The 13,703-nt window shown below is 63.4% G+C and overlaps 1 protein-coding gene across 1 annotated transcript; it reads right to left on the bottom strand.

Moving 5' to 3' along the window:
- Window positions 1-3,579: 3,579 nt before the first annotated feature.
- Window positions 3,580-4,037, bottom strand: LOC148594233 (H/ACA ribonucleoprotein complex subunit 3-like). The gene is made up of 2 exons (XM_088527329.1): window positions 3,978-4,037; window positions 3,580-3,725 (listed from the first exon to the last, which is right to left on the bottom strand). The coding sequence occupies exons 1-2, from the start codon at window positions 4,029-4,031 to the stop codon at window positions 3,585-3,587; spliced, it is 195 nt and encodes a 64-aa protein (XP_088383455.1). The 5' UTR covers window positions 4,032-4,037; the 3' UTR covers window positions 3,580-3,584.
- Window positions 4,038-13,703: the final 9,666 nt, after the last annotated feature.

Consider the following 13,703-nt stretch of genomic DNA (forward strand, 5'->3'; position numbering starts at 1 on the left):
GATATGGGGCTATAGGGCACTATGGGGTCTATGGGGCGCTATGGGGCAGCTATGGGGCAGCCGTGGGGCAGCTATGGGGAATATGGGGCTATGGGGCACTATGGGGTATATGGGGCACTATGGGGCAGCTATGGGGCTATAGGGCTATGGGGGATATAGGGCTCTATGGGGTTATGGGGCAGTATGGGGTATATGGGGTGCTATGGGGCAGCTATGGGGCAGCTATAGGGCGCTATAGGGCTATTGGGCCCACTAGGGGGGGCTATGGGTCACGCTATGGGTCCCTATGAGTCCCTATGGGTCCCGCTGTGGATCCCGCTATGGGTCCCCCTATGGGTCCATATGGGTCTATGGGGCCCGCTGTGGGTCTCTATGAGTTTCTATGAGGCTTTATATATCTCCCTATGGGTCCATGGGTCCCTGTGGGTCCTGCTGTGGGTCGCGCTGTTGGGCTCTATGGGTCCCTGTGGGTCACACTATGGGTCCCGGTGTGTGTCCCTATGGGGTCTGTGGGTCCCGCTGTGGGTCTCTATGGGTCCCTCTATGGGTCTCTGGGTCTCTATAGGTCTCCCTATGGGTCCCTATGGGCCTCTATGGGTCTCTATGGCTCCCTATAGGGATCTATGGGTCCCTATGGGTCCATAAGGGGTCTCTATGGGTCCCTATGGCTCCCCATGGGGTCTATGGGTCTCTATGGGTGTCCCTATGGGGTCCATATCGGTCCCTCTATGGGTCGCTATTGGTCCCTATGGGTCCCGGTGTGGGTCCCTGTGGGGTCTATGGCTCCCTATGGCTCCATATGGGGTCTCTATGGGTCCCTATGGGTCTATGGGTCCTGCTATGGGTCCTGCTATGGGTCTCTATGGGGGTCTATAGGTCTCCCTATGGGCCCCATGGGTCTTTATGGGTCCCTATGGGTCCCGCTATGGGTTGCTGTCAGTCTCTATGGGTCCCTATGGGGCTCTATGGCTCTCTATGGGTCCCGCCATGGGTCTCTATGGGTCTATGGGTCCCGCCATGGGGCGCTGTGGGTCTCGCTATGGGTCTCTATGGGTCACTGTGGGTCGCTCTATAGGTCCCTATGGGTCTCCCTATGGGTCCCGCTATGGGTCTGTATGGGTGGCTCTATGGGTCCTGCTATGGATCACTATGGGTCTCGCTATGGGTCCTGCTATGGGTCTCTATGGGTTGCTATGGGTCACTCTATGGGTCGCTCTATGGGTCCCACTATGGAGTCTCTATGGGTCACTATGGGTCTCTATGGGTCCCTATCGGTGCCGCTATGGGTGTCTATGGGGTCTCTCTGGGTCTCCCCATGGGTCCCTGTTATGGGACTGTTATAGGCCCCTATGGGTCGCTCTATAGATCCCGCTATGGGTCGCTCTATGGGTCACTCTATGGGTCGCTATGGGTCCCGCTATGGGTCCCTATGGGGTCTCTATAGGTCTCTATGGGTCACTCTATGGGTCGCTATGGGTCCCGCTATGGGTCCCTATGGGTCTCTCTATGGGTCGCTATGGGTCCCGCTATGGGTCCCGCTATGGGTCTCGCTATGGGTCTCGCTATGGGGTCTCTATCGGTCCTGCTATGGGTTGCTATGGGTCGCTCTATGGGTCCCTATGGGTCTCTATGGGTCACTATGGGTCTCACTATGGGTCACTCTATGGTCCCCGCTATGGGTCGCTCTATGGGTCCCTATGGGGTCTCTATGGGTCACTATGGGTCTCGCTATGGGTCACTCTATGGGTCGCTATGGGTCCCTATGGGTCGCTATGGGGCGGCACCGGTGCCGTCGCTCCGGCTGCTCCCGGCTCCATCGCGGCTGCTCGAGGCCGAACTGGGGGCGGGGCTGGACGAGGCCGACGCCGGCGCCGCCATCTTGGCCGGGGTCACCACGAAGCGCACGGCCGCCATGATGGGGGCGGGGCCCTGCGGGGGGGGGGGAGACGCAACATGGCCGCCGCTCCCCAACATGGCTGCCCGTTCCGCAAGATGGCCGCCCACTCACCAAGATGGCCGCCTTGATGTGAAGATGGCTGCCCGCTCCCCAAAATGGCCGCCACGCCCCAACATGGCCGTCCCCTCCCCAAAATGGCCGCCGCTCCCCAAGATGGCCGCCCTGATGCCAAGATGGCCGCCCCCTCCCCAAAATGGCCACCGCTTCCCAAGATGGCCGCCCTGATGCCAAGATGGCCGCCCACTCCCCAACATGGCCGCCCATTCCCCAAGATGGCCGCCCACTCCCCAAGATGGCCACCCCCTCCCCAAAATGGCCGCCCCTGTGCCCAAAATGGCCGCCCTCATGCCAAGATGGCCACCCCCTTCCCAAAATGGCCACCAGGGGGGACAGCCCCCCCCCACCCAAGATGGCGCCCCCCCCCCCCCCCGTGGCCTCCTGCCAAGATGGCCGCCGCCCAACATGGCCACCCCCACTGGGGGGCGCCATTTTGAGGGCCGCCATTTTGGGGCTCCCCCTCCCTTTTGCAGCCCCATTTTAGGGGAAAAATCCCCCAGTTTGGGGTAAAACTCCCACATTTTGGGGCAAAATCTCCCCATTTTGGGACTCCCAGGCCCCCATGATGTTCCTGGGATTCCAGTTTGGGGCCAAATCCCATAATTTGAGGCAAAAAGAGACATTTTGGGGGGAAAAATCCCCATTTTCAGGTCCTCCAGCCCATTTTGGGGCGGAAAAGGAACTTTTTGGGACCCTAAAACCTCCATTTTTGGTTTTCAACCAAAAAAACATGTTTTTTACCCCAAATGCTCCATTTGGGAGCAGAAACCTCCATTCTGTATCCCCAAGATCCCAATTTTACCAGCAAAAAAAATGTAATTCTGCAGCCCCAAATCCCCTTTAATTAACCCCAAATCTCCCCATTTCAGGGAAAAAAAAACATTATAAAACCCCCAAATCCCTTTTTTTCCCCCCAAATTCCCATTTCAGGGCCTCAAACCCCATTTTCTCCCCCCAACCTCCCCATTTTGGGTTCAAAAAAGCCCATTTTAAACCATTTCAACCCCCATTTTCCATTCCCCAAAAGCACCTGTTTTTCCCCAAATTCCCATTCCCCCCCCCAAAATTCCCCCCCCCCAAATCCCATGTTAACCCCCAAAATCCCCATTTTTCCCCTCAAAATCCCCATTTTTCCCCCAAAGCCCCATTTCCCGCCCCCCTTTTTCTCATCCCCCCCCCCAACCCCCCTTTTTCCCCAAAACCCCCCTTTTTCCCCCAAATCCCCCTTTTTCCCCCCAAAATCCTCCCATTCCCCCCCCCCTCAGGCGCCGCCGCGTTACCTCAGCCCGGGCGGGGGGGGGGGGGGAGGGCGGGACGGGGCGTGACGTCACCGCGCGGCTACGTCACACTTGCCACGCCCCCCCCATTCACCACACGCAGCCGTGTCACGTGGCCACCGCCTTTATTCACCGCGCGGCCGGAAGCCCCTCCCTCCTACTCCCCCCTGGCGCGGGCACTTCCGCCTCGGTGCCCCGCGCGGCGCCGCGCGAAGGTTCCGGGGGGGGGGGGCAAAGGTTCCGGGGGGCGGGTTTTAACGGCGGTTCCGGTTCTGGCCGCCCCGGTTCCGGGTTCAGAGCAGCGGCCGCGGCTGCTGCGTGGGCAGCACCCGGAAGCGCCGCTTCAGCGCCAGCCGGTGCCGCGAGTATTTGTCGTCCGGGGAGAAACGCGCCGGGTGCGCCGAGGCCGTGGCGCGCCCGTCCGGGGCCCATTTCTGCGCCGCAACCGGAAGCGCCCGTCACCAAACCGCTCCCCACTTCCGCCCTTACTGCGCTCCCCCGGTGCGCCGCCTCCCGCTCCCCCCCCCTTTTCCGTTCCGCTTCCGGTTCTCCCCGGTTCCCCCCGGCCCCCCCTTCAATCCGCTCCCCCCCCCATCAGTTCCGGTGTCTCCCCCCGCCCAAACCGGACCCTCCCGGTTCCGCTCCCCCCCCCCGGTGCTCCCGGTTTCCGCTTCCGGTTCCGGTACCTTCAGGGTGTAGACCCGCTCCCCGCGCTCGTTCTCGTAGAACTGCAGGAACATGGCGGCCGCCGCGCGCTGCCTCGCAAAGGGTCCTGGGAATCCGCGCGCTGACGTCACCGCCGCGCGGCCCCGCCCCTCGCGCCGCGCGCGCGGGGAGCGCTGGGAAATGGAGTCCGCGGTCGCCATTGGGAGCCCCATAGGGAGCCCCTGCCAAATAGGGAGCCATTGGGTTCCATTGGGCTCCGGCGTCCGGGGGGGGGGTCACCATGGATACCCCCCCCCCCCATTTTAACGGCCACTTCCGGCCCATCATGGCCGCCGCGGAGCTGGAGCTGGAGGCCTACCTGGAGCAGCTGTGCGGGGGGCGGGACTTCGTGCGTCACGTGAGCGGGGAGGGGCCCCGGCGTCCGGGAACCCCGTTGCCAAATAGGGAGCCATGGGGAGCCCCATAGGGAGCCCCTGCCAAATAGGGAGCCATTGGGAGCCCCATAGGGAGCCCCTGCCAAATAGGGAGCCATTGGGAGCCCCATAGGGACCCACTTGCCAAATAGTGACTCCTGCCCCATAGGGAGCCATGGGGCTGCCCCATAGACACCTCCCTGCCCCATAGCACAGGCCGAGGCTGTCCTGTCCCCCCTTTTTGTGGCCGCCGTCGCGTCACCCCACGGGGACCCCCTGGCGCTGGCGCCGCTGCTGGAGGCGGAGCTCGGACTAAGCCCCGCCCAGGTAACGCACCCGGAGGCCCCTCCCCCTGGAGGCGGGGCCGCCCTCGCGTTGGCTCCGCCCCCCTTTTCGCAGCTGGTCGAGCGGCGCCTCCAGGAGCTCCACCCCCCCGCCGGGACCAAGATGGCCGCCGCGGGAGACCCCGCCCCTCCCAAGATGGCCACCGTGGGAGACCCCGCCCCTCCCAACATGGCCGCCGCGGAGGGAGCCGCCCCTTCCAAGATGGCCGCCGGCCCCGTGACCCGCCGGGCGGCCAAGATGGCCGCCAAGATGGCGGCCGCCGCGGTGCCGCCCCCCGCGTGGGCCAAGATGGCAGCGCCGCGGCGGGGGCGGGGCCGGCGGCCCCGCGGCGGCAGCCATCTTGGCCGGGGGCGGAGCTGAGCCCTGATTGGCCGATCGTTCACCCCCCCCGATGTCCCCAAGACTCCGGTGCTACCTCCGGGTCCCGCCTTTTATTGCGCCCCGCCCTTGGTGCCCGCGTGGGTAACGTCATCAGTGACGTCACCACTGACATGTGGGATATTAGTGATGTCATCAGTGATGTCATGGGGGAAGCGGACAATGTCGCCGAGGTCGGCCCCGCCCCTGGCCCCGCGGGGGCGTGGCAGGTGACGCGGGCGGCAGCCCGGGTGCTGGGGGGGAGGGGCCGCCCGTTGAGCACCAGGGCCAGCGGCGTCGGCACCCGCACGGACGAGAAGGACCAGACCTGGGGACAAAGGGGGGGCAATGGGGACAATGAGGACAATGGAGTCAACGGGGACAATGGGGGCGTTGGGGACAATGGGGTCAATGGGGACAATGGGGGCTATGGGGACATTGGGGACAATGGGGACAATGGGATCAATGGGGGCAATGAGGGCGTTGGGGTCAATGGGGACATTGGGGATATTGGGGACAATGGGGGCAATGGGGTCAATGGGGGCAATGGGGACAATGGGGACATTGAGGTCAATGGGGTCATTGGGGACAATGAGGTCATTGAGGACAATGGGGACAATGGGGTGAATGGGGACAATGGGGACATTGGGGGTGTTGGGGACACCAAGGGGCCCCATGGACCCCCACGTGGCCCCAATGGCCACCAGGGGTCCCCAATGGCCCCCATTGACCCCAAAAGCCACCCCCAAGCGCCACCGTTGACCCCCATCGGCCCCCATTGACCCCCGTTAACCCCCATTGGCCCCCGTTGACCCTCATCGGCCCAATTGACCCCCCTTGACCCCATTGACCCTCATTGACCCCCATTGGCTCCCCTTGACTCCCGTTGACCCCTATTCACCCCATTGGCTCCCATTGACCCCCATTGACCCCCATCGGCCCCCATTGGCTCCCATTGACCCCCGTTGAGCCCCATTCACCCCATTGGCCCCCATTGGCCCGCGTTGACCCCATTGACCCCCATTGGCTCCCATTGACCCCCATTGGCTGCCATTGACCCTCATTGACCCCCACTGAGCCCCTTGGCCCCCATTGACCCCCATTGGCTCCCATCGAGTCCTGTTGACCACCATTGGCTCCCATTGACCCCCCTTGGCCCCAATTGGCCCGGTTTTGGCCCCACCTCCCCGCGCTCCTCCACGTGGTGCTGCCGCAGGACGGGGGCCGCCAGGGCCAGCCCCCATTGACCCCCATTGACCCCATTGACTCCCATCGACCCCCATCGACCCCCATTAGCTCCCATTGACCCCCATCGGCCCCCATTGACCCCATTGGCTCCCATTGACCCCCATCGGCCCCCATTGACCCCCATTGGCTCCCATTGACCCCCATTGACCCCGTTGACCCTCATTGACCATCGTTGACCCTCATTGACCCCCATTGGCCCCCATTGACCCCCTTCGGCTCCCATTGACCCCATTGGCTCCCATTGACCCCCATTGACCCCCACTGACCTTATTGACCCCCATCGACCCCCATCGACCCCCATTGGCTCCCAATGACCCCCATTGACCCCCATTGGCTCCCATTGACCCCCATCGACCCCCATCGATCCCCATTGACCCCCGTTGACTCCCATTGGCCCCAATTGGCCCGGTTTTGGCCCGGTTTTGGCCCCTCATCCCCGCGCTCCTCCACGCGGTGCTGCCGCAGGACGGGGGCCGCCAGGGCCAGCCCCCATTGACCCCATTGGCCCCCATTGACCCCCATCGGCCCCCATTGACCCCCATCGACCCCCATTGGCTCCCATTGATCCCCATTGACCCCCATTGGCTCCTATTGATCCCCATCGACCCCCATTGGCTCCCATTGACCCCCATCGGCCCCCATTGAGCCCCATTCGCTGCCATTGACCCCCATTGACCCCATTGGCCCCCATTGACCCCCATCGACCCCCATCGACCCCCATTGACCCCCATCGGCCCCCATTGGCCCCCATTGACCCCCATCTGCCCCCATTGACCCCCATTGGCTCCCATTGACCCCTGTTGACCCCCATTGACCCCCATCGGCTCCCATGGCCCCCCATTGGCCCCCATTGGCCCAGTTTTGGCCCGGTTTTGGCCCCACCTCCCCCCGCTCCTCCACGCGGTGCTGCCACAGGACGGGGGCCGCCAGGGCCAGCGCGTCGCCCACGCGGGGGGCCCAGCCGGGCGCCGCGTTGAACACGTTGAGGGCCAGGGGGGTCCCGACGGCGTCGGCCACGCCCACCGTGCTGTGATGTCACCGTGACATCATCACGACATCACCATGACATCACCGTGACATCACCCCCCTCCCCCCCCCGGGCGACCTCATTGGGTGGGGGCAAAATGGTGGCTTGGGGGGGGGCAGCGATGCACTGGGGGGCCCCTATGGGACCTGTGATGTCATCACACAGGTGTGACGTCATCAAACACATGTGACATCATGTGTGTGACCCCTATGAGGCTCCATAGGGGGGACATTGGGGTCTTGGGGACACCCTAGGGGGACACGGGGAGGCCTATGGGGACACCTGGAGATGCCACCAAGGTCCCGACGTGACCTGTGACATCATCACACACGTGCGGCGTCCTATGATGTCATCAAACACACATGACATCGTGTGTGTGACCCCTATAGGGCTCCATAGGGGGGACATTGGGGCCCTGGGGACACCCTAGGGGGACACGGGGAGGCCTATGGGGACACCTGGAGGTGCCATCAAGGTCCCCATGTGACCTGTGATGTCATCACACGTGTGACGTCATCAAACACATGTGACATCATGTGTGTGACCCCTATAGGGCTCCATAGGGGGGACATTGGGGCCCTGGGGACACCCTAGGGGGACACGGGGAGGCCTATGGGGACACCTGGAGGTGCCAGCAAGGTCCCCATGTGACCCGTGACGTCATCACACGTGTGTGACGTCATCAGACACATGTGACATCATGTGTGTGACCCCTATAGGGCTCCATAGGGGGGTCATTGGGGCCTTGGGGACACCCTAGGGGGACACCTAGAGGTGCCACCACGACCCCATGTGACCCGTGACATCACTAAGCGCCGGTGACGTCATCCCCGCGGGCCCTATGGGGTTCCGTGTAGGAGAAAGGGAGACTGCGACACCATATGGTCATCGACAAGACTCGTTTATTGAACACTCAGTGTGCACTTTTATACATAACTTAATTAGGTTCATGCATATTGCAAAGCTTGAGCTCAGGATAGGTTAGCTCTTATTTGCGTCAACGAAATTCTATGCAAGATTTCCCCGTACACGCGAGCGCTTCTTTACAATGATTGGTCAAGACCCCGCGTCCATGCGTCTAACTATACAGTGTGATAGGCTAACTAACAGAGGCTAACTAACAGTGCCCACGTGTCCTCACATTTAACGACCGTCCCCCTCTACTTGTTTGTCTCAACTCTTTGCCTCCTTATCTGACTCTCCGCAAGATCTCCTTATCTCTTAGTCAGCAGTCCTTCCACCCTTTCAGCTAGGCCTGGCGCCCTTCTGCCCTTTCATCTAGGTCTGGCGCCCTTCTGCCCTTATCTGGCTTGCTCACAGCATGACCACTGGCCTTCAGGAATCCCACAGTTCCGTAGGGGGGCGCCAGGGGACACTGGGGGGACATTGGGGACACTGGGGACACATTGGGGATATTGGGGGGACACTGGGGACACATTGGGGACACGTTGGGGACATGGGGACACTGGCGCCACATGGGGGACATTGGGGACACATTGGGGACACATTGGGGACATGGGGACACTGGGGACACATTGGGGGTACATTGGGGACATTGGCGACACATTGGAGACATTGGGGACACATGGGGGACAGATTGGGGACATTGGGGACACATTGGAGACATGTTGGGGACATTGGGGACACCTTGGGGTGACATGGGGGGACACTGGGGACACACTAGAGACGTTGCGGACAATGGGGACACATTGGGGACATTGGGGACACATTGGGGACACACTAGGGACAATAGGGACACATTGGGGACACATTGGGGACATGGGGACACCTTGGGGAGATTGGGGCCATGTTGGGGACATTGGGGACACATTGGGGACACACTAGGGACAATGGGGACACATTGGGGACACATTGGGGACATGGGGACACCTTGGGGAGATTGGGGCCATGTTGGGGACATTGGGGACACATTGGGGACACACTAGGGACAATGGGGACACATTGGGGACACATTGGGGACATGAGAACACACTGGGGACATTTGGGACACATTGGGGACATGGGGACACATTGGGGACACACTAGGCACACATTGGGGACACTGGGGACATGGGGACATGTTGGAGGGACATTGGGGACACCTTGGGGACATTGGGGACACCTTTGGGACATCTTGGGGACATTGGGAACATGGGGACACCTTGGGGACACCTTGGGGACACACTAAGGACATGGGGAAACCTTGGGGACATGGGGGACAGCTTGGGGCCACATTGGGAGGACATTGCGGACACATTGGGGACACATTGGAGACACATTGGGGACACCCTGGGGACATGGGGACACCTTGGGGACACCTTGGGGACATTGGGGACATTGGGGACACTCACACGGGGACGCCCTTGGGGGGCGCCAGGCTGAACAGCACCCGCAGCAGCAGCGCCTGGCCCGGGTTGGGGACATCGGGGACCAACGTGGCCACCGACGTCGGGGACGTCGGGGACATCCGGGACGTCGATGTCCCCAGGGGGCCCAGCAGGGCCGGGGACAGCGACGCCAAAAGGGGGCGGAGCCGCCACACCGGGACCTTCCCCTGGGGGGCGGAGCCGGGTTAGTCCCGCCCACTGGGGGACCCGATGGCCCCTCAATGTCCCCCCGTGTCCCCAAGGTCCCCCCAATGTCCCCTCAATGTCCCCAATGTGTCCCCCAATGTCCCCAATGTCCCCCCAATGTCCCCAAAGTGTCCCCAATGTCCCAATGTCCCCCCAATGTCCCCAATGCCCCCCCACATCCTCCCGTGTCCATGTCCCCCATTGTCCCCATTGTCCCCCGTGCCCCATATCCCCCCATGACCCCCATGTCCCTCCATGTCCCCCATTGTCGCCATTGTCCCCCCATATCCGCCCCAATGTCCCCATTGTCCCCAATCCCACTTCCCCCATGTCCCGCCATGTCCCCAGTGTCCCTCCATGTCTCCCCATGTCCCCAATGTCCCCTAAATATTCCCAATGTCCCCCCAATGTCCCCTCAATATCCTCAGTGGGTCCCCAAGGTCCCCCATGTCCCCATTGCCCCCAATGTCCCATGTTCCCCCATGCCAATGGCCCCCTATTGTCCCCCATGTCCCCATGTCCCCCAATGTCCCCATTGCCCCCCATTGTCCCCATGTCCCCCATTGTCCCCCATGTCCCCCATTGTGCCACCCTCCCCCAAAATCCCCATTGTCCCCAACCCCCCCAATGCCCCCATTGTCCTCATGTCCCCTATTGCCCCCCATGTCCCCCATTATCTCCATGTCCCCATTGTCCCCATGTCCCCCATTGCCTCCATGTCCCCAGTGTCCCCATGTCCCCAATGCCCTCATTGTCCCCATGTCCCCCATTACCCCCATGTCCCCATTGTCCCCAATATCCCCATTGTCCCCAGTGTCCCCATTGCCCTCCATGTCCCCCATTATCCCCATGCCCCCAACGCCCCCATTGTCCCCATGTCCCCCATTGTCCCCCCCTACCCCCAATCTCCCCATTGTCCCCATTGTCCCCCATGTCCCCAAAGCCCCCAACCCCCCAATGTCCCCATTGTGCCCCCATTGTCCCCAATATCCCCATTGTCCCCATGTCCTCCATTATCCCCATGTCCCCAACCCCCATTGCCCCCCATTGCCCCCCATGTCCACAACGCCCCCAACCCCCCCATGTCCCCCCATTGTCCCCATTGTCCCCATGTCCCCCCCATGTCCCCATTGTCCCCATTGTCCCCCATGTCCCCCCATGTCCCCATTGCCCCCCATGTCCCTCAATGCCCCCATTGTCCCCAACCCCCCCATTACCCCCCATGTCCCCATTGCCCCCAATGCCCCCATTGCCCCCATGTCCCCCATTGTCCCCCATGTCCCCCATTCTCCCCATGTCCCCCCATTGTCCTCCATTGTCCCCCCGTTCCCCCCGCGGTGTCACCCGGTGCTGCAGCAGGTGGCAGAGGCGCCGCAGGAAGCGCCGCAGCCGCAACCGCCTCCTCCGGGGGTCCGCCCACCCGGGGCGGAGGTCGGTCGCCCGCGCCAGGGCCGCCAGCGCCGCCCCGAGCTGCTCCGTGAACTGCAGCAGCTGGACACGCCCCCGTGACGTCACGGGCACGCCCACCACCGCAAACCCCGCCCACACCCCACAAACCACGCCCACCCCACGAAAAACCCTCCCCAGTGCTCCAAACCCCGCCCACGCAGCTCCTTTAAGAGCCCCGGGGCTCCCCGGCGCCCCCTGGCCCCGCCCACGCTGACCCAGGCCCCGCCCTCCCCCCAAAAACCCCGCCCCTCTGCTCCAAACCCCGCGGCTCATTTAAGAGCCCCGGGGCTCCCCTCCCCTCCCCGCCTGTGGCCCCGCCCACTCGCTTCTAGCCCCGCCCCCGAGGGGGCATTTATGGCCCCGCCCCCTCCCTGGCCCCGCCCACCTCCTCCCACTCCCCCCCTCCCCAGTGGCTCCTTCTACACCCTGGGGGCTCCCCCGACCCCGCCCCCTCGCGCGGCCCCCGCCCCCGTTTAGGCCCCGCCCCCTTTAGGCCCCGCCCCCTTAGGCCCCGCCCCTCACCGCCGCCCGGTTCAGGTGCAGGTCGGCGTTGCGGGCGGCCCGCGGGTCCACCTGCTCCTGCGGGGGGGGGGGGGGAGGAAGGGGGCGGAGTCAGCGCCCGGGACACGCCCCCTCACTCCCAGCCCCGCCTATTCACCCCGAGCCCCGCCCACATAAACCCCAGCCCTCTCCTATAGCCCAACCCCTAAAGCCCCACCCACCCCCTATAGCCCCACCCCACAGCCCCGCCCACCGGACACATAACCCCGCCCACCCCAAGAGCCCCTCCCACCTCCCCATAGCCCCGCCCACACCCCATGAACACCGAGCTCCACCCCCCAGCCCCATTGCAACCCCCCCGGGCCCATAGCCCCGCCCTTAGCCCCGCCCCCAAACCTTTAGCCCCACCCCCAAGCCTTTAACCCCACGCGCAGGCCTTTAGCCCCGCCCTGTCGCGCCCCCGCCTTTAGCCCCACCTCCAGGCCCCAGCAGCCTCTTTGCAACCCCCTCCAGGCCCATAGACCCGCCCTTAGCCCCGCCCCCAAGCCTTTAGCCCCGCCCCCAAGCCTTTAGCCCCGCCCCCAGCCCCCTGGACCCCCTCAGCCCCATTGCAACCCCCCTGGGCCCATAGCCCCTTCCCATCCCTTGGCCCCGCCCCTCCCCTTCCCCCCGCCCCCTCCCTCAGCCCCCTCCCCTTAGCCCCATCCCCTCCGTTAGCCCCGCCCCCATCCCCCTGGCCCCGCCCCTCCCGTTGGCCCCGCCCCTCACCGTGCGGGCTTAGGCGGCCAATGCGCTGCGGGCGGCGCCGGGGCCCTGCCCCCCCGCGAAGAACAGGGCCACGTAGGCGTTGCCAAGGACGACTGCACGGGATGACACGGGATGACACGAGATAACACGGGAATGACACGGGATGACACGGGATAACATGGGAATGACACGGGAATAACACAGGAATGAGATGGGAATGACACGGGATAACACGGAATGACACGGGATAACGTCGGAATGACATGGGAATGACACGGGAATGACACGAGATAACATGGGATAACATGGGAATGACATGGCAAGGACACGGGAATGACATGGGATGACATGGAATGACATGGGAATGACACGGGAAGGACACGGGATGACATGGAATGACATGGGATAACTGACACGGGATGACATGGGAATGACACGGGAGGGATATGAGAAGGACATGGGAATGACATGGAATGACATGGGAATGACACCCGTGTCCCCCTGCGGTGACCCATGTCCCCCCCGTCACCCATGTCCCCCCACGGTGTCACACGTGCCCCCCCCGTGTCACGTGTCCCATGTCACCCATGTCACACATGTCACACGTGTCCCCCCCATGTCCCATGTCCCCATGTCCCCATGTCCCCTCCATGTCACACGTGTCCCCCCCATGTCCCCATACACCAGTTCTGGCCATCTTGGGGGTCACAGCGCACGGCTCCCTTGGCCACCTCCACGCTCCGCTCCGTGTCCCCAATGTCCCCAACGGGTCCCCCCTGGCGCAGGGCCTGGGACAGGGCCCGCAGCGCCCCCGCGTGGGGACCCTGTGTGACAATGACACGGGAAGGACACGACAAGGACACAGCAAGGACACGCTAAGGACATGCTAAGGACACATGTCCCCAAAGTGTCCCCAAGGTGTCCCCAAAGTGTCCCCAAAGACCAAAGAAACCCCCAAATCCCAAGGAAATGCCCCAAAATGCAGCCCCAGGGTGTCCCCAATGGGTCCCCAAATGTCCCCAAGCCCCAAACCATCCCCCCCATGTCCCCAATGTGTCCCCCCATGTTCCCCCATGTCCCCAATGT

Source organism: Tinamus guttatus, unplaced genomic scaffold (genome assembly GCF_059628265.1).
Source record: "Tinamus guttatus ecotype Peru unplaced genomic scaffold, ASM5962826v1 Tinamus_guttatus_pri_ptg000279l, whole genome shotgun sequence".
In the NCBI taxonomy this organism is placed as follows: domain Eukaryota; kingdom Metazoa; phylum Chordata; class Aves; order Tinamiformes; family Tinamidae; genus Tinamus; species Tinamus guttatus.